This window comes from Salarias fasciatus, chromosome 12 (genome assembly GCF_902148845.1).
Source record: "Salarias fasciatus chromosome 12, fSalaFa1.1, whole genome shotgun sequence".
NCBI classification, from domain to species: domain Eukaryota; kingdom Metazoa; phylum Chordata; class Actinopteri; order Blenniiformes; family Blenniidae; genus Salarias; species Salarias fasciatus.
This window is the reverse complement of record NC_043756.1, coordinates 6,551,016-6,578,976: the sequence shown is the minus strand read 5'-3', so window position 1 is coordinate 6,578,976 and position 27,961 is coordinate 6,551,016. Positions and strand designations below refer to the sequence as shown.

Genomic DNA, 27,961 nt, shown 5'->3' with positions numbered 1-27,961 from the left:
TTGCCTCAGGACCAACAAACCATAACCCTAATTATGAGCGCCGGGCTTTAAAGGCACAATCCGTGATTCACATGAAAACAACGGCGTCGCCACGCCGCCTGAATTTAAAACACAGGAGTGCAACATGTTCTCACTCTGCTTTTTGTTTTTGGATGCAAAAAAAAAGAAAAAGAAAAACAACAACCAAAAAAAAACCTTTACATCAGCAATCATCGCGAACAAAGGATTAAATATTGAGAGGATATGAATAAAAGATGAGTATAAAAGTAGACTACAAATTTTCCAGTTGTTCATATTCTTGACTGCAAAAATCTGCAACAAAGCGGCGCGAGTTCGGAAGGAAAACCAAAAACAGAAATGCAGAAAAACCCAGCGTGGCGTAAAGAGGATGATGCTTTTTGGAGCATCTGGAGCTGCTCCGCACGCTGCGAAAACGGCTGCAAAATGACTACACCAATTCTCACTGTAATACACTTTAATAGGCATCAACAGAACCACAAAACAATAACATGTTTGAAACAGAAGATAATCTCAAAATAAAGATTATAAATCTTTTTAAAAATGACTGCCATTACAAAGCAAGCAGATATAAAATATGCAATAAAAACATTAAAACACACATTTATTGTTATCCGATCAAATAAAACACGGACGTAAATCACTCCATCAGGCTTTTTTTTCATATCATCGAGATAGATGCTGGCTCTTTATGTGCTGTTACAAATGTAACTTTATTTACACCTGACGATAAACGCCGCCGTGCGCTCCTCAAGGCAGTTTTAAATTTCCTGGAAATTTATGTCACTTCCTCCTCTTCCTTCGAGCCCTGAGAGGTTTCTTCTTCTTTTTTTTTTTTTTTTTTTAATAAAAGTCAGTACCTTGTACTCTGAGGACTGAAGAAACACTAAAACCAAATGCATCACAGCCTTATAAATACAATAACAAAAACACAAGCCTCTTTTCTTTAAAAGATTTTCTAGCAAGGCTGCAAAGTCATGATAACACGGGGAGGCAAAGAGTTAGTTTCAAGAGCAAATACTGAGAAAGTTGTGATTTGTTTTTTTCTTCCAGTTTTCACATACATACAAAATGTGAGTGTGAATGTGCTACATTTAAATTTCTATGTATTAACTCCTTTTCATCTGGATCCAAGCGATAATGCCGCGCTTCTTCAGCAGCTGCTCCCTCAGCCTCATTTTCATGACAATTTTTAGCAACTTGACCAGAAATTAATATTTGCTGTGAAGCTTCTCGGGAGTCGTGGAGTATCTGTAACACGGGGGGGCTGTCATGTGGTGCGATCTGAGGATTCACACTGATTTTCTGTGGTGGATTTTACGTGGCTTTCCAGTGTGTGCTGTAACCACAGGCAGAGTGGGAAAAAAAACTTTTTTTTTTTCTTCCCTCTTTCAATATTAGTTTTGAGTATTAGATCAGTCAAACACACGGCCGAGTGTGTTCATTTGAATTCTCCTCAAACAGAAATGCCGCTCTGCCCATCAATGTTCACCAGTTTTCTCCAGGAATCGGCGGCAGCGGCGTGGAAAAAAACCACATTCAGTCCGACCGCCGCTGTGCTAATGCATCGATCGACGAAATACTGCTGACATTAAAGTACATGCAATGCAAAAAAAAAATATCCCATTTTCTGCAACAGGTCCAAAAAATAAGCCTTTGTTAGAAAACATGAAGTAAAAATCGCATTAAATCTCATAGTGATTAGAGAGCTGTCACATTATATGGCACCATTTCTCAAGATGAGTGCAAACGATGGAGGAAAGGCAGCAGGTGTAAACACACACACACACACACACACAGCAGATTCACCCTGTCACGTCAAAGCATCCTCGTTACAGGAAGTGACGGGAAGCCTCCGCTTAAAAGCAAAAAAACGACGTAAATAAAGAATACTTTCACGACAGTATCACGGGTCAGAGGGCAAATTTCACAGGGTCTTTGGGAAACGGGCGGCGCGGCGGGGAGGAGGCGGGGGAGGGGCTGCCGGGACGTGCCGGAGGTCAAGAGGAGGCGCCTCTCTGCCGGTGGCTCCCCGCTCGGCCCCTCTGCTTGTCGTACTTGACAGAAACAATGAGGAAGACCAGCAAGGTGACGCCCTGGATCCCCGCCAGGAGGAAGAAGTAGTAGTTCAGCTGGCAGTGATTGATATTACCTACAAGAAAGGGAAACAAGGACATGGTTTTAATAGAATAGGTCACACTTTGGCCGACACTTGAAACAATAACGCTTGCGCTGAAATGATACTTAAAAACTGCACGGTAAAAATGGCAAATATGGAAATTTTGGAGAACAAAAGTGTCAGTCAGAGGATATTCGGAGAGGGGCGGCAGGAGGGTCCTTTCATCACAAACTACTTTTCCAAGTTGAAAGAATTCCAAAGGCAAAGGTAAATGGCCACGAGCTTGTAACTGTGGCGAGTTGCTCTGTATTTGTAGACATGAAAGGCGGGCTTGAAGTGAGCATGGCGGGGAAGCATAATTCTGTCAGGAATTAAAATGCGGCGGGGGACGGGAGGGCTTGTTACTCCTCGTTTCGGCGCCGCGAAAGCCTGTGAAAGCGAAGACGATTGACCCCGCACTTCAGCGCTGACACGGGAGGGCGGCGCTGATGATGATGTGGGACTGGAAGCATCAGAAACAACACGGCGAAGCGGGCCCTCAGCTGTGATTCCAGCCGGGGAGTCTTTCATCGGTATTAAAGGACGGCTTGTTTCCCCGTGGGACCGGCGAGGCAATAAAACAGGAGGAGAAAATAAACTGATGCTGCTGACTGTGATTTGTGGGACTGAGATATGACTTGTTTACAGGAGGGAAAAGAGGACAAACAGACGGCGGCTCGGGATGACAAAACTGAGGACATACAGGAAGTTTCCCGCGTTTGGAAACTACAAGAGTGGTATTGGTTGACATCCTCCACCCGCCGCTCTCCAGCCGAGTTCAGGCAACTCGGCCAACAGGCTGTAACCATCGTGTTTGTGTCTCTGTTGACTGCAGTGGCCGTCCTCGTTCAGCAGCAAAGCTCAAGAGAAGAGCTCAAAGCAAATCCTGTTGTTGCCTTTCTCCGGGTTTACGAGGAGGGCAAAGCTGACAACAATGCGACGGCGTCCAGTGTTCCAGTGTGGACAAGATACGAGCGACACCACTGTCCTCTCCACCACGTGAGGGTTAAACACTCACTCTGTGGCCGCCAGTCAGATAAGACTCGTTATCCGTTAACCCAGCGCGACCTGGAGAGCTCACACAGTGGGGTAGGTGTTAACACTGAATTTATAAAACATCTTCTTCCACTTAACTGACATAACTTCAGCTTAACTTAGTGAGGGAATCCATTTTTGGACTGAACCTCACAGTAATGAGAGCACAGAGACAATAAAGAGTGACGCACCGGTTACCTTCCCAACTGATTAGTTATGGTTACTCATAGTAACTTTTGGAAGAGTAACAAGTCTAAGCTAGCATTCGTCCTCAGTGACATCCCCGCGGCTGATAACGGAGCTGATGTGTCGCGCGCCCGTGAACACCGACGGAGCCACAGGAAACATCCCATGTTATCTGTAAACGAGCTCATGTGAAGCCCGGAGCGAGCCGCTGTCTTCCTCTCAACGCTCCTATTAGCTCCTCCATGTGGAGCTGTCACCCTGAATAAAGAGGCAGGGAGAGAAGAGCTGGCTCCATTTTAATTAGATATTTAGAGATTCTGTGCACTAAAGTACAGTTTAATTACACCTGCCACTTTAAAATCGCTTTCAGCCGGATAGTTGGTTTTGTTTTCCTTCTAATTTCTCTCATGTTGCTCATTTTCTGGCCATTTTGGAGAAATATTTTTAAAACATTTTGACTCCATGCAGATTTTTTTCACAGGGATTTTTCCCTTTTTGAACAGAATAAAAGGTTGTAACCTCCTTGAAATTGTGCAACAACGACGACGGCAAAGGCAGCCAAATGTGAATCAGAGGAGCAGAATGTTAAGATCCGGCGGGGTCCGTGTGACGTGTGCCGAGGTGTCCAGGGTCGTCTGGTAGCAGCCGTGGGTAATTTGGAGGTAATTTAATCAAGGTAAATGCAGCAGACGTTTGCCGCGGCCCTCTGTTGTGCAGCAGGACTTGTCAAAGTTGAGGCCACAGATTTATCAAGCTGCCAGCTCGGCTCCCCTCAGGCGGCTGCGCGGATTTAATGTACTGAAGGACAGACTTTTATTAGAGTATAAAGCAGCTGTGGACAAGCAATAATACAAGAGTCACTCATATCAATTTATAGATTTGTGCAAAATGATTTAACATCATTCAGCATTTCTTTTCTTTTCTATTTTTTTTTTTTATTTACAAAAATACATCTCCATGTTTTATTCTGTTATCGAAGCCAGTTTTTCCACAGCAATACCAACAGCTCATTTCAAGGAACCTTCTACTTGTGTGTGTTTCTTTCAAAACTGAAATACAACATGGACGAGCGCAAACATTTCAAGGTCGGGAACAGACCAGTCAGAGGGCTGCAGTGTGATCGCTCCTTCACACACAGAAAGTAGACGGCCACGACAAATGACTGATGTGTGTGTTCCTGACGCGCGCTTCGTGTTGATTCTTGACAAAAGATCCGTTACCATAGAGGGAAGGAAAATAAAGTTCTCATCATTAGATATCCAGTATATTTACCGTCTAAATATACATATTCCTCTCCGATGTTAGGGTTCACTTATCAGAAATTTTTTTCTTTAATTTTGACAGTTTGACTTGAACATATATTGAATTTAACAGAAAGTCATTAAAACTCCAATTGAATACAGAGTGTTGACTGGAAATAAAAACGGGCTGAAATGAAATGAAAACTTTAATACTTTAAGGAAAATGTTTGTACAATTTGACATCTATGTGTAGCATCCCCTATTATCCCTATTTTAAAAAAGAATAAGTAATAACAATAATAAAGTGTAGGCTTCTGGGAAGTGAGGAGAAGAGTTTCTGGAGGGGAAGGAAGTCCTGTTCTGGTCTGATGCAGGATTCCAGTTTTGATCTTTTTTGTTTCATGACAAACCAAATGTCTTTAATTGGAGAAAGGTCTGGTTGAGGTTTAACACGCTCATTAAAACATTCAAACATGTTTATCGCGGACAGAAATGAAAATACTGGTAGTTTGAGGAATAATTTTCTAAAAATGTGCACGTGTATTGATATGTGGCGAGCAGCTGAGCCATGCAGCGTCCCACTGACCACGCCACATCAGAGGCGGCTCCATGTTCTTCTACATGATTTAACAGACGGTCCTCTCTGCGCAGATCAAGGAGCAGAAATTGCTCATTGCAGCTAAGTGATCCAGCTGCCTTGTATGATCTCATGTGATCACACACCATAATGTCCCGCGCACGTCGTGCATAAGGACGACTCCTCTCGGAGTCTCTCTGTTGTGCGCAGGTTCATGCAGATAATTAAAAATCAAGGAGACCAGAGGAACACTGCAAATGATAGGAAGCATCACTCAGAAGTGATTTTTGTCAATGGTCTGCGCGCCGGGCCCGTTTGAAGCTTGAATTCTTTGAGTGAGGAACAGAGAGCCGGCGGATGACTCTGAAGTTCTGCCAGGGTATTAATGAAACCAGCGGCGAGCGAAAAACCTGATAACCCCATCTGCAGTTTCAACTCGGTTTGTTGTCATCTTAATCCGGTCAAAGGTTTCAATTGTGAGAAATAGATCAAAAAAAGAAAAGTAAACCAAGGTCTGAATAATTCATCAAGAACAAAACAATGTGTTTGACAGCAGAGCACTGCAGGAATGGGAAAGCGGAGGATTCATAGCGAGGGCGCTCGCATTTCCGATCGATAATTTACTTTAACAGAAAGTAAACCAGGGTCCTGCTGCTGGAGTCTTAACGAACAAAGTGGAATCATTTATAAAAAGTGCATAAATTATGTGGTGGGTGAGGACTTGGACAATGGAGAGCACTAACCAGCCACACTGTGATCTTCACACAAATATGGGAAAAAAAAACAAAATGAAAAAATAAAAGCAGGATTTATAGCGACAAATTAAATGTTGGCTGAGCTTGCTGCTGGGCAGATACTGAATGTCAGCACTGGGCCCGCAACAAATCTTGATTTTAGGTCACTTTTTTCTCCTTTGAAGGAAAAAAAAAAATGTCTCAGCTGCATTAGGATTATTCTGACAGATGACTGGATCACAACCTTTGTTCCAGTTTTTGGAAACTTATTTTGAAACTAGCACCGTAGGAAAGAAAAGACTTACAGAGAAAAAGAGACGTTGGATTATAGGAACGTGCCTAAAATCTCAGCGAGGTTTAATATTTTTAGAGGATCTTTCCCCTAATTTTAGTGTACATTAAATAAGGATCTACCCACTTCTTCCAGTCTCCACCCCTGAGGGTCCTCTCGGCTGCCAAGCACTTTGAAAAAATATGAAAAGCTAATTACAGCAGCAAAAGACTCAGCAAGGACGTGCTGGAAAAAAAAAAATGCTAATGAAGCCCATCAATGTTTGAGTTATTTTAAAGGCAAACCCAAAGCACAGAAATGAATAGTGCAAACCAAAACTGAAACGTAAAGTGGAAAGTGAGACTTGTACCTTAATATTCTGTTTGACAGCAGTGACTTACTAAATTATGAGGCTATGATTACACTCGGCTCCCCGGCAGAAATAGGTCAGCCTTCTTATATATCTTACTGACATAAACTTGCAGGACAATTTACCTGCGAGTGGGCTTGAGTCAGTAAGTCCAGGTGAAAAGAATCGATACCAATATAAGGCCTGAAAATGGATCAATTGATCCAGAGCTTCAGCGCAACGACCCTACATTTTAATGCTTCAGTGATTTCAACGGCGTCCCCAGCCGTGGAATGAAATGATCGAACAAAGGTTTGTTGTGATAATAAATACAGTTAATCTCTGCTGCTCTCTCCTGAAAGGGGGGGGGGGGGACGACAATGAATGTTAAGAATTCTAAGAGGCCACAACGTGCTAACAATATTTATGCAATATCTGTTTCTTCTGACATGTATGACATTCAAATCACAACGCAGTCCTCTCAGACACTGAGAAAGGTAAGTTTGCCATACCTGACAATAAAGGCTTCCATTAAAGCCCTGACATTTCAGTAAGTGTGACCCAACAGGATGTGCGAATGTCAGGCTGTGTGAGTAGCCGAACATGCCCCAGACATCTGATATAACATCAGTCAGGACTCCAACACTTTTCAAAGAAAAGGCCACTTCCTGTCATCTGACCACAGAGGCTCATGAAGAAACACTTATTGTGAGTGAAAAAAGACCTGCACAAAAAAAGAGCTAATTAAATGCAATTGCTATTTTCTAGAGACTTTCAAATAACCTGCATAAAAGAGTAATTTCCTGAAGATAAATGAAGGCTGGGCTTTTGACTGACGCGTCTGCTGCGTGCGTCTTTTGACAGGAGAGGATGTAGTGGGGTTATACCAGGTCTGTGTGCCTATTCAGCCACATGTAACCATAGTGACAAAGATGGTGCTTTGAGAGATGCAAGATCAATGATTTCATCAAATTAGGCTCATTTGAAAGCAGATGTGGTTTAAATACAGCATAGATGTTCTTAGCAACACTGACGCCATGGATGTTCGCTCCCAAATATCACCATGTCCTCATGAGGAAAAGAGAAGCGAGAAAAGAGAAGGCTAGTGTCGTAAACGTACACGTTACAGGAGAGGCAGTATCTCAGTTCAGTGCTGAGAAGTGTGGTGGCACCATCGCAGATTTTTTTTTTTCCTCCGTTTTTCACAGGGTAAAGCCTCACCTCCACCGCCGATCTGACTTGGATTATGGAGTGCGAAGTGGGAAGAAGTTTCACTTATCCTCCACTGTGCAGCTCCCTGATCTACTGAGAGTGCTCGGGATTCAATTGAAAACACTGTGTGGAGCTCTTGGTATCTGAGCAGGTGTTTATAACCTTGGCCGGTGCAACCAGTCTTACTTTACTGTTGTGAAAATTGGATCTTGACTGACGGACGGAATGCTAAGTAAATTCTTGTGTGACCTCCTCCCTCCGGTGCATCTACAGGTACTGACGACGGGACGGTGTGGCATGCCAAGCGGTGCTCAACAAGGCAGTGATGGGAGAGACCATCTGCTTTATCTGAGATCAACAGCTCTGCTTCTGCTCAAATCATTTCCACCTGGCTTGCTAGATCCTGAATGCTGATGATCCCGAGGGTTCGGGGCACGAACCGCACCGCCCACGCACGTCGTGGTTACGGCAGGTGGAGAATGATTTGGAGTGATGGTCGATGCTGGCTACACTCAGCCAGCCGCTGCTGGGATGAATAAACTGGTAGATGCAACAGAGTAGAAAGCTGACCTGAGGCCTGAAGGAAATATTAAGTATTGGGATTTTAATGCATGATTAGTTATCAATACTAAGGATAGACCGATACATCGGCCGGCTGATATATCGGGCCGATATTTAAGTTTTTTTTACTTGTATCGGCATCGGCCGATACGCGCACACACACTTTAGAACGCATGCAATTATGCCGTCACACGCATGCAATTATGCCGTAACACGCATGTTATTATGCTTTAAAATGCATGTCATTACGCTGTAAAGTGCATGTAATTACACTAACACATGTAATTACACTGTAACACGCATTTAATTACACTGTGAGGAGCATGTAATTACACTGTAAAACGCATATGATTACACTAACACGCATCCATTACACCGTAAAATGCATATAATTACACTAATACGTATGTCATTACGCTGTAAAACGCATGGCATTACACTAACACACATCATTACATTGTAAAAAGCAAATAATTACACTGTAAAATGCATACAATAACAGTAACACGCATGCCATTACACTGTAAAATGCATATAATTAGACTAATACGTATGTCATTACGCTGTAAAACGCATATAATTACACTAACACGCATGTCATTACGCTGTAAAACGCATATAATTACACCAACACGCATGTCATTACGCTGTAAAACGCATATAATTACACTAACACGCATGTCATTACGCTGTAAAACGCATATAATTACACTAACACGCATGTCATTCCACTGCAAAATGCATGCAATTACACTAACACGCATGTCATTACCCTGTAAAACCCATATAATTACACTAACACGCATGTTGTTACGCTGTAAAACACATATAATTACACTAACACGCATGTCGTTATACTGTAACATGCATGTAATTACACTGCAAAACGCAAATCATTACACTGTAAAACATATAATTACACTAACACGCATGCCAAGATGCAGATTTTTGACACAAACACTGAATGAAAAAGTTATCTTCATATTCATACAAAAAAAGCACGCTACATATCAGCAATCGGGCATATATCACTTCTTTTCTACCCATTTATCAGTCTCCTAATACATTTAACTCAAAGAGGGACCGTTTAAAGAAAGTACTTTTTTTTTTTGCCTCCAATTTGACCATGCACAATCGACTTTTATTGTATTCACACAGTCAATTCATCACAGTTCATCACATTTGAAGAGAGATGGTCTGCAGAAAAAGTTATTTATTCTGCATATTTTCACAGTGCTATAGGGTGTTGGCACCCCATTATCTCCCCTACTGACTTCAGCAAACTGACAGCATCACCTCGGAACTGGACCTTCTACTTGGGAAATTCAGTAATGAAGGACAAACTTGATAAAGTTGCCGTGTGACATTTATCTGTGCCGGAAAGGAGAATGAGGGAGCTGCAGCACAGCGGGATAGCTGAGCATCCACCAGTGTGATGCCAAACTAGCAGTGCCGTCTCCATGTATTGCTCGGGGGACAGCTTTACTTAAGAGGAGCGGGGCTACGTAATCGGACCCCCAACCTGTGATTAATGTTGCTGTCTGTCTTCAGGCCAGCCGAGCTCGGTACAGCTCGGCACAGCTCACCCAAGATGCTGTTTACTGCACACCATCGCGCCCGCAGCCATGGAAATAAGCTGAATCAATTCCACCTCGAGAGCCTCGAAATATGGAAGACGCTAACATCCAACAAACTGTGAAAAACAGCCAAGAAAACAAGCTGCATGATTCCTGACTGTATTTAATGCCTCAGCTTTGTGCCATGTGCCTTTATCAGTGGCCAGGAGGATGTTTTGTTCCATTTTTGCAGCTCACCTTTTAAATGACTTGTTTTGGAAAGCATAAGGGGTCTTCCAGGCAATCCGGCTTTAGTTTAACTTCCCCCTAAGTGATGCAAGACTAAGCAAAGGACGGATTTATGGGGCAGGCCGAGCATCTTCCAGTGCTAACATCATCAAAAGTACCTCCCTACCTGTCGGCCCGCTGTATTAATGAGCTATTAGGTGTTTGCAGATAAAGAATTTACAGTGCTGGCTTATTTACTGCAGGCTCGGGGAAAAAATGCATCTGGGTTGGGAGCCTCCACTTGCTGGGGAGCCCATCCATCTGCCGCCACCACCACGAGATCCATCCCACCGCTCGGACAGATTTACACAAACCTTTTGTCGTTAGTCTGACATGCCTATATGATGTGAAACACTCGTCAAACAAGAGACGAGCACATGGCGTTGGACCCCCGACACGTAAAAGTAACCATCGACATTCGCAGGTTGGGTGTCTGGAAAACAGATTTCTGTATCCCGAATTGATTTAAAAAAAAAAAATCACTCTAACCCACCTGAACTGCAGCCCTGCAGAAAACTCACAGATCAATCACCTCCGTGTTACTTCAATAAGAATGATCGAATTGGGATGAACAGTAGAGGGAATAATCTTTTCTTTTCAAGTTCATTTAAAGACAACATGAACTCATAAATTGCTCCCTTAAGCCTGCATTCGTGTACATTCACTGCAGATCAATGAAATTAGTTAAAATGTCACTCCAAACGGTTCAATTGCTCGTTCAATTGAACTCAGAATGCTCAACGACTGATGAACAACTGCGTTTTTTCATTATCTTTATGATAGTGCAGGATTTTTTTTTTTTTTCATCTTACAGGATCTACTAAGCAACACTGTTAGTCATTTGGAGTTGTGTTTGTCACTACAAGTTCATGATTAAATCATGATTAAATTCCACTTCAGCTCTCTCGGGCCTTCTCACGCTTAAGCTGCAGGAGTACATCACTGTGATCATCGCTAACTCACCGAGGCTGATTTGGCTGTACCGAGCTGGTGTTCAGTGTACAAAGGTTTTAACATCTTAGAGATGCCCGCAGAGGCCAAGGATGATGCAACGGGAGAGATGTGAGCACCCCAACACATAGAGATGCAAACATCAAAACAAAACCGAAAAGATGAAAGAAGCTAAGCCGTCATACCGATAACAGCAGCATCTGACGATAATTCCCTGAATTCATCATTATACAAAACCTGTTCATATAAAAACAATCTATAGCTACGTACGTTTATCGGGCTCTCACACAGACATACTTACCAAAGTCCTTATGGCATGACATCCATCCATCATTGAGGGAGACGATCGCCAGCAAACCGTAGCCCACAAAGGAGCCAATACCAGAGAAGAAGAAGAAGAGCCCCATGATGGCGCTCTGCATGGATTTTGGGGCAGCAGAATAGGCAAACTCCAGACCTGCAAACGAGATATATCTGTCAGGGGACGTACAAGCTATAAAAGGAGTAAAAACTTGTAAGTTATAACCTGTGGTGAGGAACAGAGCAGCTTTAGACAGTGTACTGTAGAGTCACGCGATTAATGTCTGCACTATGCCCGAACACACAATGGGAAATTCGATGTGATCGTGAAGCAACAACACACACTGAGGTAAATAATGAGAGTTTCTTTTTCCAATTATGTCACATAATAAGTTTGATAACAACAGCTCTCTTTCAAATCTGTTCTGTCAGAAAGCAAAACACCTTCTCAGCATCTACCTGGCAGCTAATCTTCCGTGGTGGCACAAGTCAGGAGTGCCATTGTTGAGTTTTTCCAGAGAAAAAAAAAACATCTATTTACTGATGGAATGTGAGTCTAATCTCAGAGAGATAAAAAAAAAAAAAAAATTAATACATGTCTGTTTTGCCTAAATATTTTTCCTGCTGGAAGCTGACATTGATAATTTCATGGCACCTCACACATATGATTTTTCAAATGAGGCCCTATGGCTACATCTGCCAGGAAAGATTAGGGAGCTGCAGTTAAAGCCTTGTAACACCTCGCTTGGAGGGAGACATCACACAAATTAATGTGACGAACAATCTCCTTACAGATACCTGAACTAGTTGGCGGAAGGGAACAGCTCCATGAGAAGAGAAAGGAGATAAGAGCATGGCTAAAATAGGGTTGTTATTCAGGGGAAAACACAGCTGACCTTTTCACAAGTCCACAAAATTTCATTTGTTTATATCCAAAGCTAACCTTTTGCATCGCAACAAAAGTTGGTCAATAGCTGTGAGAATCACAGCGGAGCAAAGGTTGGACAGGGTTTCAACATTATCAACACTCGTCGTTAATTCTCCAGACAATCAATCCTGATCGACTCACGCATGGACTCAATGGAACTTTGAACCAGCTAAAGATGAAGCCGTCAGAACACAGTTTGTTTGAGGTCGTGGTTTCAGTCTTGCAGTTCATGTGTGAAAAAAAACATAACTCGACGCAGCTCTGCATGTAAAAGGGAAGAGTCCAGACTGGAGCTGGAACACTGCGCTGAATCCTGCTCTTGTCAAACTGCGCAAACACTGGAAGATACAGAAACCATGGCTACAGTTTGACCTTTTATCTCTTTCTTTCCCAGTGAAACTGATTAAAAAACAAAACATAGAAAAAATTTAATTCCCTTTGCCGACCTTTCCACCGTCTACATGTGTACCTATGTAATGAGAACATTTATAACACAGAAATGATTTTTTTTTTTGTTTTGTTTTTAAATATACTATTGGGACCCATTTTGTAAAAAAAAGTCTTTTTTTTTTTTTTTGCCCCGACAGCTGCCAAACTTAAGCGATGAAAGTGAAAAGAATTACCTATCGTCTTACAAGACGGAGGACTGCAGCGAGGAAGTTTGAAAGCACTGGAGGTTTTAAACAGATTTATTCAAACAGAAGACGACCAAGGGGAAATATTCCTCTTTACCAGACATATGTCACAATTCTGTCAGCCAATTTTCCTTGAAGTAAGCCCTGTGGGACGCTACGGAGGGAGAGAAGAGAGCAAGTTTATTTTTAAGGATCCCTATAGCTTTGTTAAGTCTAAATTTGACTTTCATGGGGACCCTGTTAGATCTGTGTAAATTCCACTGTTTTATAGAAGCCTTATGGATTTCTGCTCAGGGGCTATATAATACGCAAGCTTATTAAACAAATTTCAGCATTCTTAGTTTTTCTGCTCAAATATGACAACTGTTCATTTCCACAGAAACCCTGAAGTGACTGGATACTCCTTCAAGTGTTGGCGAGAAAGTCTGAAATATTAATGGTTCAATCTTCATTCTTGAGATAAAGCAAGTGCCCTATGGAAGACCTCACAACAACACGACCCATAGTAACAGCAGAATGGCTCAATCACGGCTGGAGGCCTTAAGAAACTTCAATTACAAAGATAATCGAGGCCTGAGGCCATGGCTATGGAAGGGGAGAACTAAAGACAGGAAAAATATAAACCATTGAATACATAGTCTGAACACGTTAATATACAGAAAACAGTAATGTGTGTGTGTATGCTACAGGATGGCACACAGCTGCTACATGACATCGCTCTACAGATTTTCACATTTAATGATTTTCTCACAACCCCCCTGTTTTAATAAAGAGGAGCGTTGCCGCTGTTGTTTCCTTTCATGTCTCAGGCTGCGCGGACACAATTTCATACAGCGTTACGGCAGCAATTCCTCACTTTGTCACACGATTGTATTCCTGGCGCAATATGTCCTTACTCATCACAGCTGTTAATGAAATGGCCTTTCTCTTTAAGAAAGAGCTCAGAAGAAATGTGAGGCAGCTTTTACGGATCTGTTTTCACTTGATATCTACAAAGCATCAAAAACAAGTTTGCAGCTGACAGTTCCTGTGTGAACTATTCTGACCTGTGTCGAAGGAATGATTTATTTTCTCCACACACAAAAAAAAAAAAAAAGAAAAAAAAGAAAGAGGAAATCCATTTCCTCGCAAGAAAGAGAGCTGTGCTAATGTTCCAGTGAGGGATTATGGGAAGCCACATATTGATAAGCATGTGTCTCATAATGATGTGTGCTGGAATGAACAATCTGAGCGGCAACAGAAATACAGCTTCAAGATCAAATCAGACCCGAGGGCATGTTTACAATCTCCCGCCGAAAAGTTTGCTGAAGTGCTGTGATTTCACAAAAAGGAGAAAATCTTTCTCTTCAGTTTTCTTGTGTTACACCCTAAAAGATTAAAGTTTTGTGATCGAGACTCTTCACAGACGTGTGTCTCTCGGACGTGTTGTAGTGCCACCACGGTTTAAACAGCCGTGTTTGAAATCATCCAACTTTTACAACAATTATCACAATTATGCGCTGGCAGGAGCGGGAGTTGTTTCAATCAATGAGCCAAACAAGCACAGAGGGAGCAGCTTTTACTTGACAAAAAGCCACAGTTGGAAACGCTGCTTTCTTTCTCTTCATCCACCTGATTAGTCTAATCTGTTCATGACGCTGTTGGCCGCCACAGCACACCAATTTGAAAATCCACCGACAACCAGCAGTCGTGCTTTAGTTCCTGATACGAAGCGGTTGTCTTGTTTTCACTCCTTTAAGCTTCTGCGTCACCTCGGGGTCACAGAGAGCTCAAACCAGAATCAGACACAAGGTCGCGTTTTTTTTTTTTTTTTTTTTTAAAGAAGTGAACAGCCTCAAACAAAACTCTGCTGCAAGTTTTTTTTTTTAAACAAAGTTAACATGAAGACTTTTCTAAGTATGAGGAGATGACCAGAAATGTCTCCCTAAAGCCTTCAGCTTTTTATTTGTGAGACCATAAAAGCATCAAAGCAACTATTGAAATGTTGAATAAAATACTGTCAGCTTTACAGTAAATCAAGGATTAGGTCTTTGGTCCTGCAATCGTGACTGTCTACAGTATAAAGCTGCTTCTAAAAGCCGGGGTTGATATATGATACATTCTCATAACGGCGGTTGAGACTCATTCTCTGCCTCTTTGGTTTTCATGCAAATGCAGCTGTCAGCTCATTCAGTCTGTCGGACTGATAATTAAACATACCATCATTTTCTGTGCATAGTGTAATATGTCCTTATTAACACTGTGTCAGCTTGGGAAGCTTCCTAATTGGATAATTAAGAGTTGAACTTGCGATGCAGAGTGTGTCAGTACGTTTTGCTGGTTTTATCTGTGGAGTATGCAGCCCCGTGTGTGTAGTGGAGGGAGCAGCACTGTGATAACTGTTTCAGATGCCGTTACAAATTTGAGTCCATTGAAGTAAATGCCGAAGAAGCAATTGTCTGAATGTTGAGGTGAAAAGTTTATGCGACGGTGTTGATTGTGTTGACTGTGACTGCAGCCTCTGGGATACACAGGGCAGCGTGTCTACGTGTTTATTCAGTACTACTCTCTACTGTATTTTTTGGGAAAACAAGCAGAAAAAACTGGATTAATGTGAGGCTTTTAAGTGAAGAAGAGAGGGCCATGCTTTCATCATTTCCACTGTAAAAAGATTATTTTATCTGGACTTTGGAAAAAAAAAAGGAAGAGTCCCATTACTGAACAATGTCCTGCCGTCGTGTGGGAAAAATTTGGATAATCAATTATCAATTGATGTCTTGGGCTATTTACTCTGGACTACAACCCACAAACACATTAAGCTGGCGCAGTCTGGCAATGAATCAAACAAAGTGTTCAAAAGGGGTTCACACATTAGTCTTCATTGCATTCTGCTTACAAGGACAGGCATTATGGGTTTTAGCCCACGATCCATTCAGAGTGGTTCAGTGAGGAGGAAAACAAGACGGACTCACGGCACAAGGCTCATCGCTGAAACATACTGTATCTCAGTGTGGGTCTCAATCACAGTGTTTACCTGACCACAGACTCAAATCAGCACTCGCGCGGCTGAAAAATACCGCAGGGGATGATGAACAACTGTACCTGCAATGCTGGCAAAGATTTCGCTGATCCCTATCAGCACGTACTGAGGCACTTGCCACCATATGGGTAAATCTGCAGCGTGGTAGATGACGTTGCCAAGCGCCTGGTCAACAGTACCGTTTGGGCCTGAATTGACAATCTCCAGCCGTTTGGTCTCCAAAATACCTGACGGGATCAACAGAGAAAAGAGAGCACATAAACATAAACACAGTTCGCTGAGGCTTACAAAAAAAACATACGGTGAAAAAAAAACACACAAACACATGCACACGGTGTAGGGCAGTACTTGTGAGGTCCAAATCCATTTCTTAGGCCCTTACTTTAACCTTAGCACGACCCTCATCCATTTGTTACCCGAGGTCTAAAAGTACATCCTCCCATCTTCTACATTGGCTTGAGTCAATTCAGGTCATCAGTACATCGCACACACTCACTTTAATTTAGAGTCCTCAAGTAAAAATAAAATATAAAGATGTGTTTTGCAATGTGGGAGAAAAGTGAAGCACCTGGAGAAAAATCAAGTACAGGAAGGACATTTAAACTCCACTCGGTAAGGCTCTCAACCTCAATCAAACCACGCAGGGAAGGAGAAAAAAAAAAACACACTAACTACAAAACCACTGTGCAGCCCTGACTTCACATCTGAACTCTTATTAAAATGTAAAGCATGTATTTTGATCCCGACAAGGTAGGCTGGATGCCATAAGCACAGTGGGCTCTCAGATTTCACGCTTTATACAAAGGGTGAAACAAGGCCACACACACACACACACGCACGCAGCTGTGACTTCACGACGCACATCCTTGACTCAAATTCAAACACAGCACTGGATAAATCTTAAAGCTTGCATATATTTCGGGAGGAGGAAACTCACACTCCGTACTCCAAAGTGCATGACACCAGCAAACACTGCCAGAGTCGGAGGATTCGGTGACAAGGCATTAAGGATTTAGTTAGCTTTAAGTCTGCCGCACCATTTCATTAAGATCACATCTGCACGCTTCTGTATTCTGGCTGTTAGTAATGGGACATAGCGGGCAGTTCAATAATAAAAACGAAGTGGTTGTCAACAACCGCCGCCGCCTCCTAAAAGCTTTATTCGATAGCTATTATCATGTAACCAGCGGGTATTTCTAGATAACTCCCAGAGACAGCTCCCTATCATAACTACACTTAATGCTATATTTGAGTGGAGTTGTAGCCTTGTAATCCGGATATCCAATAATACCAGACGTCCATCTCGAGCAGCGTGGCCACTGGGCTGCCCAGAGCAAGTCTCACACTATAAACACGGATCTATTTTTAACTTCCCCCTCGAACTTAACATCACACATTGGACAACCCTGACTGATCCCTGACAGCCCGGCCGCAGCTCTCAGAAACAGCGTTAGAATGAAAAGAGTGGCCTCTGCACGTGGAAAAGTCACAAAGCACTAACAAACATAATCAGTGATTAAGGAGTCTAAATACGCGTTGGAAAAAAAGACGTGCGTGAACGCTGCACAGGAGTGATAAACGGTGCACTTTCGCAGCGAGCGGTCCCTGCGCCGTGGCGTGTGAGGGCCAGCTGTCCCCGTGCCACGTGAGTCGGCGGCCACGATGAAACCCTGTGAAATATTGCTGCAGCAATCATGACAAATTCCTGCACATTTCATGCACAAGGTGATGAAAGTGATTCCAACTGCCGAGCGGCAGAGGTGTGACCGAGGCTGCGGACAGAGCGGCGGCCTCACAATGGAGCCAGCTCGCCAGTGAAACACGCCACACTCGGACATCCGCTTTCCTCGCAATTGTCCATCGGTCGGTCTCTAAACAACACGATTCCAGCTTGTGGGCAGATGCAGATAAGCGCTGAGTACACACACACACACACACGAAGCCAACTGAGAGTACAGTTAAAAATATAATAATAGTGGAAGGCAGCTCCCAGGAGGAACTGTGCGTAACTGAATGAATATGAAGCAAGGCAAAGCTGGGAATAAACAGCAGACAGTTTCCGCACTGAAAGAAAAAAAAAGCTGAATAATTATTAAAATGAGAAGTAGACACAATGTCTTTGTGCTATATTTTAAGAAACCCATTCTCACAAATCATATTATTGCACAGATTTGATTTAGTCTCCCGATGTGGCTCCAAAAAATCCAGGTCAGGGCTGCTTTGCACACTAGTTGTGTATTCACCTCCTGTTATGTGACCAATGGCCACTGCAACATCATAAACCCTTTCTCCCCACTCCCAGAACTCAAAATTGCTTTCTGCAATATTCCGAATTTATTTTGCTTCAATTCAAATGCAAGGATTGCAATTTCTTTCAAGGAACCAAATGGAAATGTAAATACCTGAAAAGCTTTCTGAACACTGTAATGAACATGTTAGAGCACCTTTCCCGGGGGAAAGCTCATGTCGTCTGAAAAGAAAATGTTACTTTGAATCGAAAAGTAGACACATTAGATTGGGTTAATAGGCCTTTTACCACATCACCATGATTGAAAATGATGTTTTTGATCGACTAAGTCAGGCTTGAATAACTCAGCAAAGTACATCGGAGGACTGTCCTTTCCACAAACTTTGTCATCTCCAACATGCACGCATTAAGCGATGAACAAAATGGCAATATTTTATTTCTCTTATCCAAGAAGATACATCCACGCACACAAACAGCGCAAATGTTGTACTTCCTCCAAATAAAACTGTATTTAGGAACTGTTTTTAATACATGAGCTTAAATTTTGGTGAAGTAATAAAAATCTTCATTTTGAAAACTTGTAGAAAATAAAGAGACATGTTTTGGGACTGATATTCTGTTTTTGAATTCTTCACCCACATTCAGCTGTGACTGGATCCAGACTGTTGGATAAGGATGGACAGACTAATAGATGATAGGATGCAAGAATTAGGTCGTACTTTATTGTTGGAGTCAAGAGAATTAATAGAAACATTATTGTATTTTATGATAGCATCAAATTGAGAAACATAAAATAAAATTGACCCAGATTCATCATAAGAGAGAATAAAAAGGATTGCTCAGATCTCTAATGGGTACTCTGGGGTCACAATTAATAATGAATAAAGAAATCAGTTTCCAACCCTTCCTGTAGTCATTATATTACACCGCGCTGTTTGCTCTATCTGTTCTCATTTGTGAGGAAATACATTCTTTCTTAATTACCTCTAACTACTGCTGTCAAACTTGATGAAGTGCGTGTTTACAAATGAATTGGGAATCGACAAAAGCGCATAAGTCAATACATAAAGGTCAGTAATGACAAAATATGTTCGTATTAGTATGTGGCAGGTGTAATGTGCACCTGCGTCAGGGAGAAAAAGGCAGAGGACGTGGAGAATATGATGTACATTGATTCTCAGGAGTGTTACTGATTTGCTTTCTTCTCGCCTCCGGGTTTGTGTCTCTCACAAAACATTTTAGCCTGGATGTATCAGTGCAGCGACTCACACTGACAGTGGAGGCTTTGACTTTATTTTCAAAACAATCGACAGACTGGGTGTGAATGGGATTGAAGAGTACTGATGCATGCAGGCACATTCAAACCAAACTTTGAAACCAAAGCTCCCATCATGATCTACCGGGTGAGTTGGGGGGGGGAAAAAAAAATAAAGCCCAGCTTTGCCGCTCTATCTTTGCAGAGAGAAAAGTGATGTTTTCATTCAGGGGCTGAAACATCTGACAGATCATCTGCTGAGTACTCCAGTAAACAACAGAGAAAAGCACACCTGGGCTTTGTGCAGACTGCAGGCCGTGTTTCTCCACTGTCCCCGAATGGCCCAGGGGACGAAATGACAATTAATATACGAGACGAATGCAATACGACTGCTCTATTGTTTTTAATGTACATTGATTGTGCTCGAGCCACACTGTGTGGTAGTGGTTAGCACTCTGACCTCACAGTGAGAAAGACCCCAGTTCAAGTCTGGGTGAGTTTGGTTTGTTTTTTTGTTTTTTTTAAAGAGTGCTCTGGTTTTCTCTCACCATTTAGGAAACATGCGACAGTCTCTCTGTGCTTGAGCTGTCCCTGCCTGCACACACAGTCAGCTGGGACTGGCTTTGCAGCCGTGGGACCCTGAGTTAGATAAAGCAGTATAGAAGATGGATGGATGGAGTTTGTGCTTGTGGGCGTATCTTTACTTGTCCTGACTTTGTTGGTTGTCAGAGCATTTGTTACTCTGCAGAAATGTTGGCTCTTAGTGCCCACCAAAAAAAAAAAAAGAAGAAGAAAGAAACAAGATTGATGCAGAAGCCGAAACTTTTGCAAGGCACTGACATCTAAATACTTACTTATAAAAGTCAAAGCTAAAGCCGAGAGATGAGTTTATAAGGAATAGCAGAATTTAACACGAATGATAGCGAGTCTTCCTAGTTTTATGTGTCCCTTTAGGTTTACAAAAATACATATACAAATATATTTATAAAACTCTAATTTCCACTCAGAAGACATCAAGAGTTATCTCAGCAGTAACATGTTAGATTTGTATCGCTGTTAGTGAAAGACTGTTGGAGCTGATGCTCCATGAAGCACTCTCCATTAGAAAAGTGTTAACTTCAACATGTTTCATCATGATTTAGTCCGGCCTGCTTACGTCACAATACAAAGAGTGCACATCTGTTCCCGACACTCACCCGCTGCCACGGCCGACCACATAACAAAGAACATCCCCACTGCGATCCTCTTCAGAGAGGAGGGCAGCAGGCCGCGGCGCTTCAAGATGGGGTCCACCACTTTGTCTTTAAGTGGAATCAGCATGAGGATGAGCACTGCGTCAAACATGGTGAGCCAGGCAGCCGGGAAGCGGAATGTCAGCTGAGGGGACCCACAAGAGAAAGATGAAAGGAAAATGTGCAAAAAAAAAAAAGCAACAAAGCGTGAGAACTCCAGAGAATGTCAGTGCGTTCCAGCACAGTTCACCAACTGTTTGTGTTCATCCACACACATGCAAAAGTGGCTATGCATGTGTGAGGATGTGCATGAGCTTCAGTCTTGATACTGCTTTGGCACCCCCAGGTGGTCAAAAGCAAACACAGGGTAATGACAAATATTAATTCAAATCACAATAAAAACAAAGTACACAGTGAAATAACTGTTCTACTATTAAATAAATGAGAGGATAAATATTCATAGATGCAGTATCAGCCGTGATGATATTGTTAGCATTCTTGTCTTTTTTTTTTTTTTTTTTTTTTTGTCTGTTTCATTTCAGATTCATTAAAACTGCCATAACAGGCAAGGTAATCAAACAAAGTTAAATTTTCAGCCCGTAACTGAACCCATTACCATTAAGTGTAACCTTTGAAAGAAATAATTACTCTTTGCAAACAGAATGGATTACATATCAAACAGACAGATCTCCATTCTAAGTATGCAAACTGTGCACACGAACAGGCGGCATTCCACTGAATGAGCAATGAAATGGTGCAAAACGCCGGAGCATTTTTTTTTCACCATTCAATTCCTAAGTGCCATCTGAGCTCCTGATGTGTCTCTGGTTGAACACTTCTGATGGCATCATTTATTCTCAAATTGAATTTCCATTTCTTGGAGTAACCACTGGCAATCTATAAGCAGCTCCTTAGAGCGTTTTCCTGACCTGTTTGTGCATGATCATATTCAAAATGATGGGGTCAGCTGCGTGGGACTCCTTCTTTTCTGTGGGAAGTCTCCTTTAAATGACTAAGGTGCTTCAGAGGGATCAATTATAACAGATAATTTAAACATATGCAATCAGAAAGCTCTGGCAATTCCTCCTACGCCCCATTTTAGGTTATTATTACTGGAATGAGTTGTGTTTCCTTCAAAAGACAGTATCTTTTTTTTTTTTTTTTTTTAGTTTACCATTGAAATCTGTCTGGTGAGAAGAGGGAGAAAATCGCAAAGGCATCTAATCTCACTTCTCTTTAGATACTGAGAAGCTGGTCTCACAAAAAGACTTAGTTCCGTTTCTGATACCAGATGAATGGTATGTGGAAAAAAACTAAACAATGAATGGCAAATGCAGGTCCCAGAGAGGGTCAGAACGAAAGAAACACGAGTGTTTCACTATTAGAACTGTTCTTTAATGAAGAATCTGTATATGCGCAGCTTTAAAAAAATGTGAATTGCTTTTACAACTTTGATTTTTCAGGAGTTGTGCATCATGTGGCTCGGCTTGAGGAAGCCACACACAGTCCTTCAGAGCGAGACACAGGTACAGCAGCCACACTGAATCAGGTGGAGGCGCTGCTGCGGAGAGATACACACACGCGGGCAGCCAGGTTGCTAATCTGTGAGGTATTAGTCTGTGAAGTTCCCATTTAATCCCCAAGGCATTACCCGCCTTTGCCTGTGCCTCCAGCTGTTGCCTCCCATTGTGTGTCACTGACCTACTGACTGCTTCAGTTTCAACAGTGGTGAAAAAAAAAAAAATCTATTTCAAAACTACCGGCGGAGATGCAGATTGGATCTCCACGCTGATGTTTAATTCAATATAATTATATAACACAGTTACAGCAGCGAATTGCAATGTCACGCCGCACTAATGCTATTTGTCCACTTAAGCATTTGGACTGAGAGAGTCTCCACCTTGGCTCACCTTATTGGAGTCCGAAATGTTGTTTGGAAGGTTAGGAATCCTCAGATGGAGGCTCTGCAGGACGTACGTAGTCTGCATCTGCAACAAAATAAGGAGATTACAGTCTCAGCATGGAGTAATTCTCCCCTTTATGATCACCAGGGTGTCGGGGGCAAAGCCATTATTCTCCAGGTTTAGAACGGGAAATAATCTCTCCTCACTCAGTACACCTGTCTCTGTGTGTGTGTGTGTGTGCGTGTGTGTAATCCAGCCAGCTTTTATTCACATGAAATTTCTTAATATTTTTTCATCTTGTGCAACATGACTCAGAATGTTATTGAAGAAATTTTCACCTTACCTGAAAGTACACAGTCCAGTAAGGAATTAGGGCGAAGAAAACTGGAAGTACTTTGACCAGTGATTTCACTTCCTCTACTTTTTCTTCTGGGAATTTACCTCCATAGGTCACTTTGGCACTGTCAAGCAGTGTTGGTTTGTTGCTTTAAGGACAAAAAGGAAAAAACAAACACACTTGAAATGTGTTAAAACTACAGTGCGATTATCAACATGAAAAAAAAAAAAATCAGTATATAAGGAGTAAACTAGAATTAGCAGAAACTATTGAAGGGAGACTTAATCAGTCTTTTTATGAACATCTTAAACTTAAATAACAGCTCTTCTAGAGATAGGAAGGAAACTTCATTCTAAAGCCTATAATCCCCATCTCTGGAGAAAATGCATTAATGGGGAATTCTTGAAAGGCTACGGGATTGTCCAACTTAAAATATTCAATGTCAAGTTTTTGAGCCGATTGTGCTACTTTGGTTCAAAGTCAAGTATCAGCACTTCAGAATAACTTTTCACCCGCAGGGAATGGAGATGAATGCACAGGCCAGTAGGAAAAAAGAATTATCCAAGGGGATCAAAGGAGGTTTTACGATAAAGGTCTATCAACAACACCTGGCTCCGTTATTTCACCGGATCAGAGTCGGCATCCCACTCGTCTCCACCGCCAGCGAAATACTCACTACACAGCCAGACAGAGGCGTCCCAATAAGACGGATGTCTGCTTTACTACACTGCAGGTAATGTGAATGTCTTGTTTGTGACTGAGGGGGTGTTGTTTTTTTTTTTTTTTTTTCTTCCTTCACTTTTTTAACAGCTGACAAAGCACTTTAGGTGATTTCATTTCTTATCGCGCCATAAAAACGCCTGAAATGACTCATGCACGGAGGTGACGTGCTGCGCTCACCGGAGCAGGCTCGGCTCCTTCGGCTTCGGCGAACAGCAGGCGAAGCCCAGGATCTTAAACATGTCTGTGAAGGCGCTGCCGTCAGCCGGCTTGTTGATGAAGACTGTACGTCCCAGAAAGAAGATGATGAGGGAGACCCCGAGGCACACGGTGGGAATGATGTAGCCGACTTCAAACTTGACGTTCTGCTGAATGTAGGCCACGACTCCCAGAGACAGGATGGCCCCCAAATTGATGCACCAGTAGAACCAGTTGAAGAACCTGCGTGTGGCCTCCGGTCCTCTGTCTTTGACCTGTGATCACAAAGTCCCAACATAATTGACAAAAAAATGACAGAAAACTAACAAAACACACAAACAAAAACTTAATCACACGACATTTAGATAGTAAAAGTCACTATAATAAAAGTGGTAACCTAGAACCTTTTATAGGTCAAGTGTCGACATTTTATAGCGTCCACAAAGAAGTTCATGACTTTCAGAGAATACGTTTGCTTTCAATTTTTACTTTCGTTCTGTTTAAAGAGTTTCTTACTTTCAGTGAGCACGTCTGACTGATGCCTGAAAGTGGAAATACGTAAAACAAAGTACAGTGCAAGATAAGAAACAAAAGCTGGCACTAACCATAATATGGCCATGTTGAAACACACAGCTGAAGCAAGCGGCGAGTCATATTGTGAGAGAATGCTTTGAAAAGATCCAAGATATTATAGTATAGTAGTCCTCAGTAGTGTAGATTTTCAAATTAATTGTGTAACTTATTATCAAAACCCAGGAAGAAATGTACCCTGTTTACAGACTTTTCGAGCTAAAAGTTGTTATTGTGTCATTTTAGGTCTTGAAATATCCAACAGCACCCACAGGACAGAAACTTTCAGCTTCCATGTATTTCAGTGAGCGCAGTAGAAAAGGTTAGCATAGAAATATTTGTACCCCCTTTCCTCTTCTGAATATATACAGCCATATTAACTTGGAATAAGTAAACAACTACATTATACTGAAGAGAGAACTCATGACAGTGAACAGCAATATGTTTTGTTTCATACAGAATTTGCAACGACAGCTTATAACATTAGTTTAGCAAAAACTATAAATTTACATCAATATCAATGCAAGCATAAAATAATATTCTCATAATGGCTCTGGTCCTTATCCTAGGTGAGGGGGAGATTTTATCACTGTGTGATGAAGTGGGAATGCGCTTTATATATTAGCACAAAACATGCACCGGTACAGCCACAATTAACTGCTGGAGAGATAATGTCACGGCACGCCGCATAAATCTTTCTGGGGTTCTGCTCTGCAGTTGTGCAATGTCATCTACTGTATTAATCACTAGTAACCAGCAACTACATTGTAACGTGTTTTAAAATAATACACTAAGCGTACATTTGTTTATGTTGCTTAAGCATTTAGTTCTGACAAGAGATAAATCAGTGTTAAGTGGCTGCACTCACTGCGACCCTTCGTGATGTCTGCATGAGACAAGCTTCTGATATACTATCACACTTTAGAGTGTATCCCCCATCAAATTCAGAATACAACAACTACATATTACACAAATCATACATCTCAGTAAAGCTCTGCAATGCTCTTAGTCTGGACACACAAACACTACTGAACGCCTACCTCTTCAACCAGGCCAACGGGGCCTCTGCTCGCCATGTTAACGCTTTTGTTTTAAAATATCTCGAAGTCACTTTAAAGGAACCATTATAAAATGTAGTTATTATTATTAATGTGATTATTATTTCTCATGTGACTGATAGTGGTAAGTACTAATCTTACAGCATGAAGATCCCTGGTTCCACTCCGGCTGGGCACCTTCCTGTATTGAAATTACCTCCCACAGTTTGAAAACATGTGTTTGATGCTGCTAGGTGGTGATGTAGACAGAATTTCAAAACACAAAATTTAATTCCTGTCAATATATTTCAATCTTTAGTTTCACTTAAGTATCATCAGTATCAAGAATGAGTGTTATTAATAGAATAAGTGTCAACTTTCATATGACAAAAATGAGAAGATGTGTCTCTGTCAAGTATAACTCTGAATCTGACACTGACAAGAGCATCCTATCAAGCATTTGCTATATTTCTGTATTCATTCTCTTTTATGCCAATGCCTAAGTTTGAACATGATCGAGATAGGTTTTTGTCAGAAACCCAAAAGTCTTCTTGTGAGTAGCATTGAGCTCATGAACTAATCATATTTTCCCTGCAAGAACGGTTTGTAAGGTTTTATCCGCTTCTGATTAGTGTAATTTGAGAAACAATGACCCCATTGATGAACTTCTCCACTTTTTCTTCTGGCTCCTGTAGCAGGCCTCCTGGTTAGTCTGATCACATTTTGATACCAGAGTTACAGAGTTTTGTTTCACTTCTTGTTATGTCTTTAGTGTACATAGCAGAATTCCTCAAGTGTAACGCTAGTTCTACTACATGCACCAAGACTTCTACTTTACACTTTAAATGCCGTATGTGATGAAGCGCATGCATGTCTCAGTGAAATGTCATGGTAAAGCAGGAAAATCCTCACATGTCTGACTCCCATGATGTCGCACTGCATACCTAATCTTACATGGGCCAGTTAAAAGGGAAATCTTTCAATTTTAACAAGTCCTGCAATATGATGAAACTCTTTTTATGCAATATGGATTTTGAAACGTGAAATGTACAATGTTCATACTGTACCTGATCCGCTCCAAATGGGGTGATGTTGGACTTCACAGTACCAACACCTAACGCAATTAAAAAAAGTCCACTGTAGACCACTGGACCACAAAATGGCTCTCGAGGCAAGCAGGTTACGTTTTTTGGAGGGGCTTCATTTTGCAGACATTCTGCAGGCAGCACACTAAAGGATGGCAAAGCTCCGCATAAGCCATTCATTGTTTTCTCATTTGAAAGGAAGGGGAAAAAAACCATGCCAATAATATACAGGAATAAACTTAATAAAATGGTCAAGAATTTTCCAAGGTATGCATCTGCCAGCCAGCCTGCAAATGGTGAAATCAGGTAGGTAACCCCCATAAACACAAGGGATGCCTGACTCGCCTGTGTGCCCTCCCAAAAAAAAGGACTACTATTGAGAAAAAGAACCAGATTGGATGTGATGCCATAGAAAGCGATCCGTTCTAAAGACTCAGCCAGCAGGATGGCCGCACAGGCCAGTCTTCTTCCTTTAAAGACTGAGGGAGGTGAGGGTCCACTTCCAGAGTCCAAAAGAGGGGTGCTCTCACTGGCATCCCTATCAGACGCCATACTCCTGGATCAATGTTTACTCTGGAGTCCAAACCTGCTGTAAAGAAAATACAGATCTGATCAGCTATAGAGGTCACCACAACTATATGTATATATATTTAAAGAGAGAGGGGGAAAGAGAGAGCATGTGCGCATTTTCATTTAACATCAAGAAACAAGAACAACAACTATAATGAACATCACTTGCATAAATAATTTCAGTGAAAAAAATAGCATGAGAAAAATACAAATGAATGTGTTTATAAAGTTGTAAAACAGACTTTTTGATCTTCCTGTGTTTCCTTGTATCCTTCAAGCGCTGCGAAAGATATGCTAAAGCCCCTGTCCTGAAATGGAGCATGCGGGTTTGATTTTGTCACTTTTCAAAGCACTGATGGGAATCTCCACCAGGCTTTCGATATCAAGTAACTCGAGTCCGAAGTTAGCTAGGTTTAGCACAACAACACCTTGGTAAAATGTTGGTTTCACATTACCTTTAGTAACTGACAGGCGTAGCAGTGGCCACCAGATATCCCAATCAACATGAATAAAATCGCCGACTGAAACGTAAAGTCAGTTTCTTGTAAACTTTACCGAAAGGGAACTGGAAGTCAACAAAACAGTGTCACAGTACTATCGCGTGACACTTAGCTCAGTCTGGAAACTGTCACTCTTGCGTTGCCTGAGACAAGATCTATAAAAGCAACCAACAGTGTAAAGAGCCTGTAGTAGGCGTTCCATACTGTTTAACAATCAGCTGTAAATACGCAGAGGACGTACCACCAGGATAAGGAAGTGAAATTGCGGCTTCATTATTCGTCATTA

General features: G+C 41.8%; 1 protein-coding gene across 3 annotated transcripts; it reads right to left on the bottom strand.

Annotated features, from left to right (window-relative positions):
- Window positions 1-460: 460 nt before the first annotated feature.
- slc15a4 (solute carrier family 15 member 4) lies at window positions 461-27,813 on the bottom strand. Of its 3 annotated transcripts, none has more exons than XM_030105132.1 (9): window positions 27,631-27,813; window positions 26,588-27,194; window positions 23,896-24,188; window positions 23,002-23,143; window positions 22,665-22,742; window positions 20,719-20,899; window positions 16,082-16,246; window positions 11,439-11,594; window positions 2,019-2,170 (listed from the first exon to the last, which is right to left on the bottom strand). In XM_030105132.1, exons 2-9 carry the CDS (start codon window positions 27,155-27,157, stop codon window positions 2,019-2,021), a joined length of 1,737 nt encoding a protein of 578 aa, XP_029960992.1. In that variant the 5' UTR covers window positions 27,158-27,194; window positions 27,631-27,813. The 3 variants fall into 3 exon arrangements, with proteins under 3 accessions (XP_029960994.1, XP_029960992.1, XP_029960993.1); XM_030105133.1 differs by having other exon boundaries at window positions 26,588-27,191; XM_030105134.1 differs by lacking the exon at window positions 27,631-27,813 and having other exon boundaries at window positions 461-2,170; window positions 26,588-27,157.
- Between the last annotated feature and the right edge of the window lie 148 nt (window positions 27,814-27,961).

Coding starts and splice junctions, on each gene's coding strand:
- slc15a4 (XM_030105132.1), bottom strand. CDS start 27,157: ATGGCGTCTGATAGGGATGCCAGTGAGAGCACCCCTCTTTTGGACTCT. Junction 22,743..23,001: donor ACTGGACTGTGTACTTTCAG/GTAAGGTGAAAA, acceptor ATTTTGTTGCAG/ATGCAGACTACGTACGTCCT. Junction 2,171..11,438: donor GTCATGCCATAAGGACTTTG/GTAAGTATGTCT, acceptor CCTTTCTTGTAG/GTAATATCAATCACTGCCAG.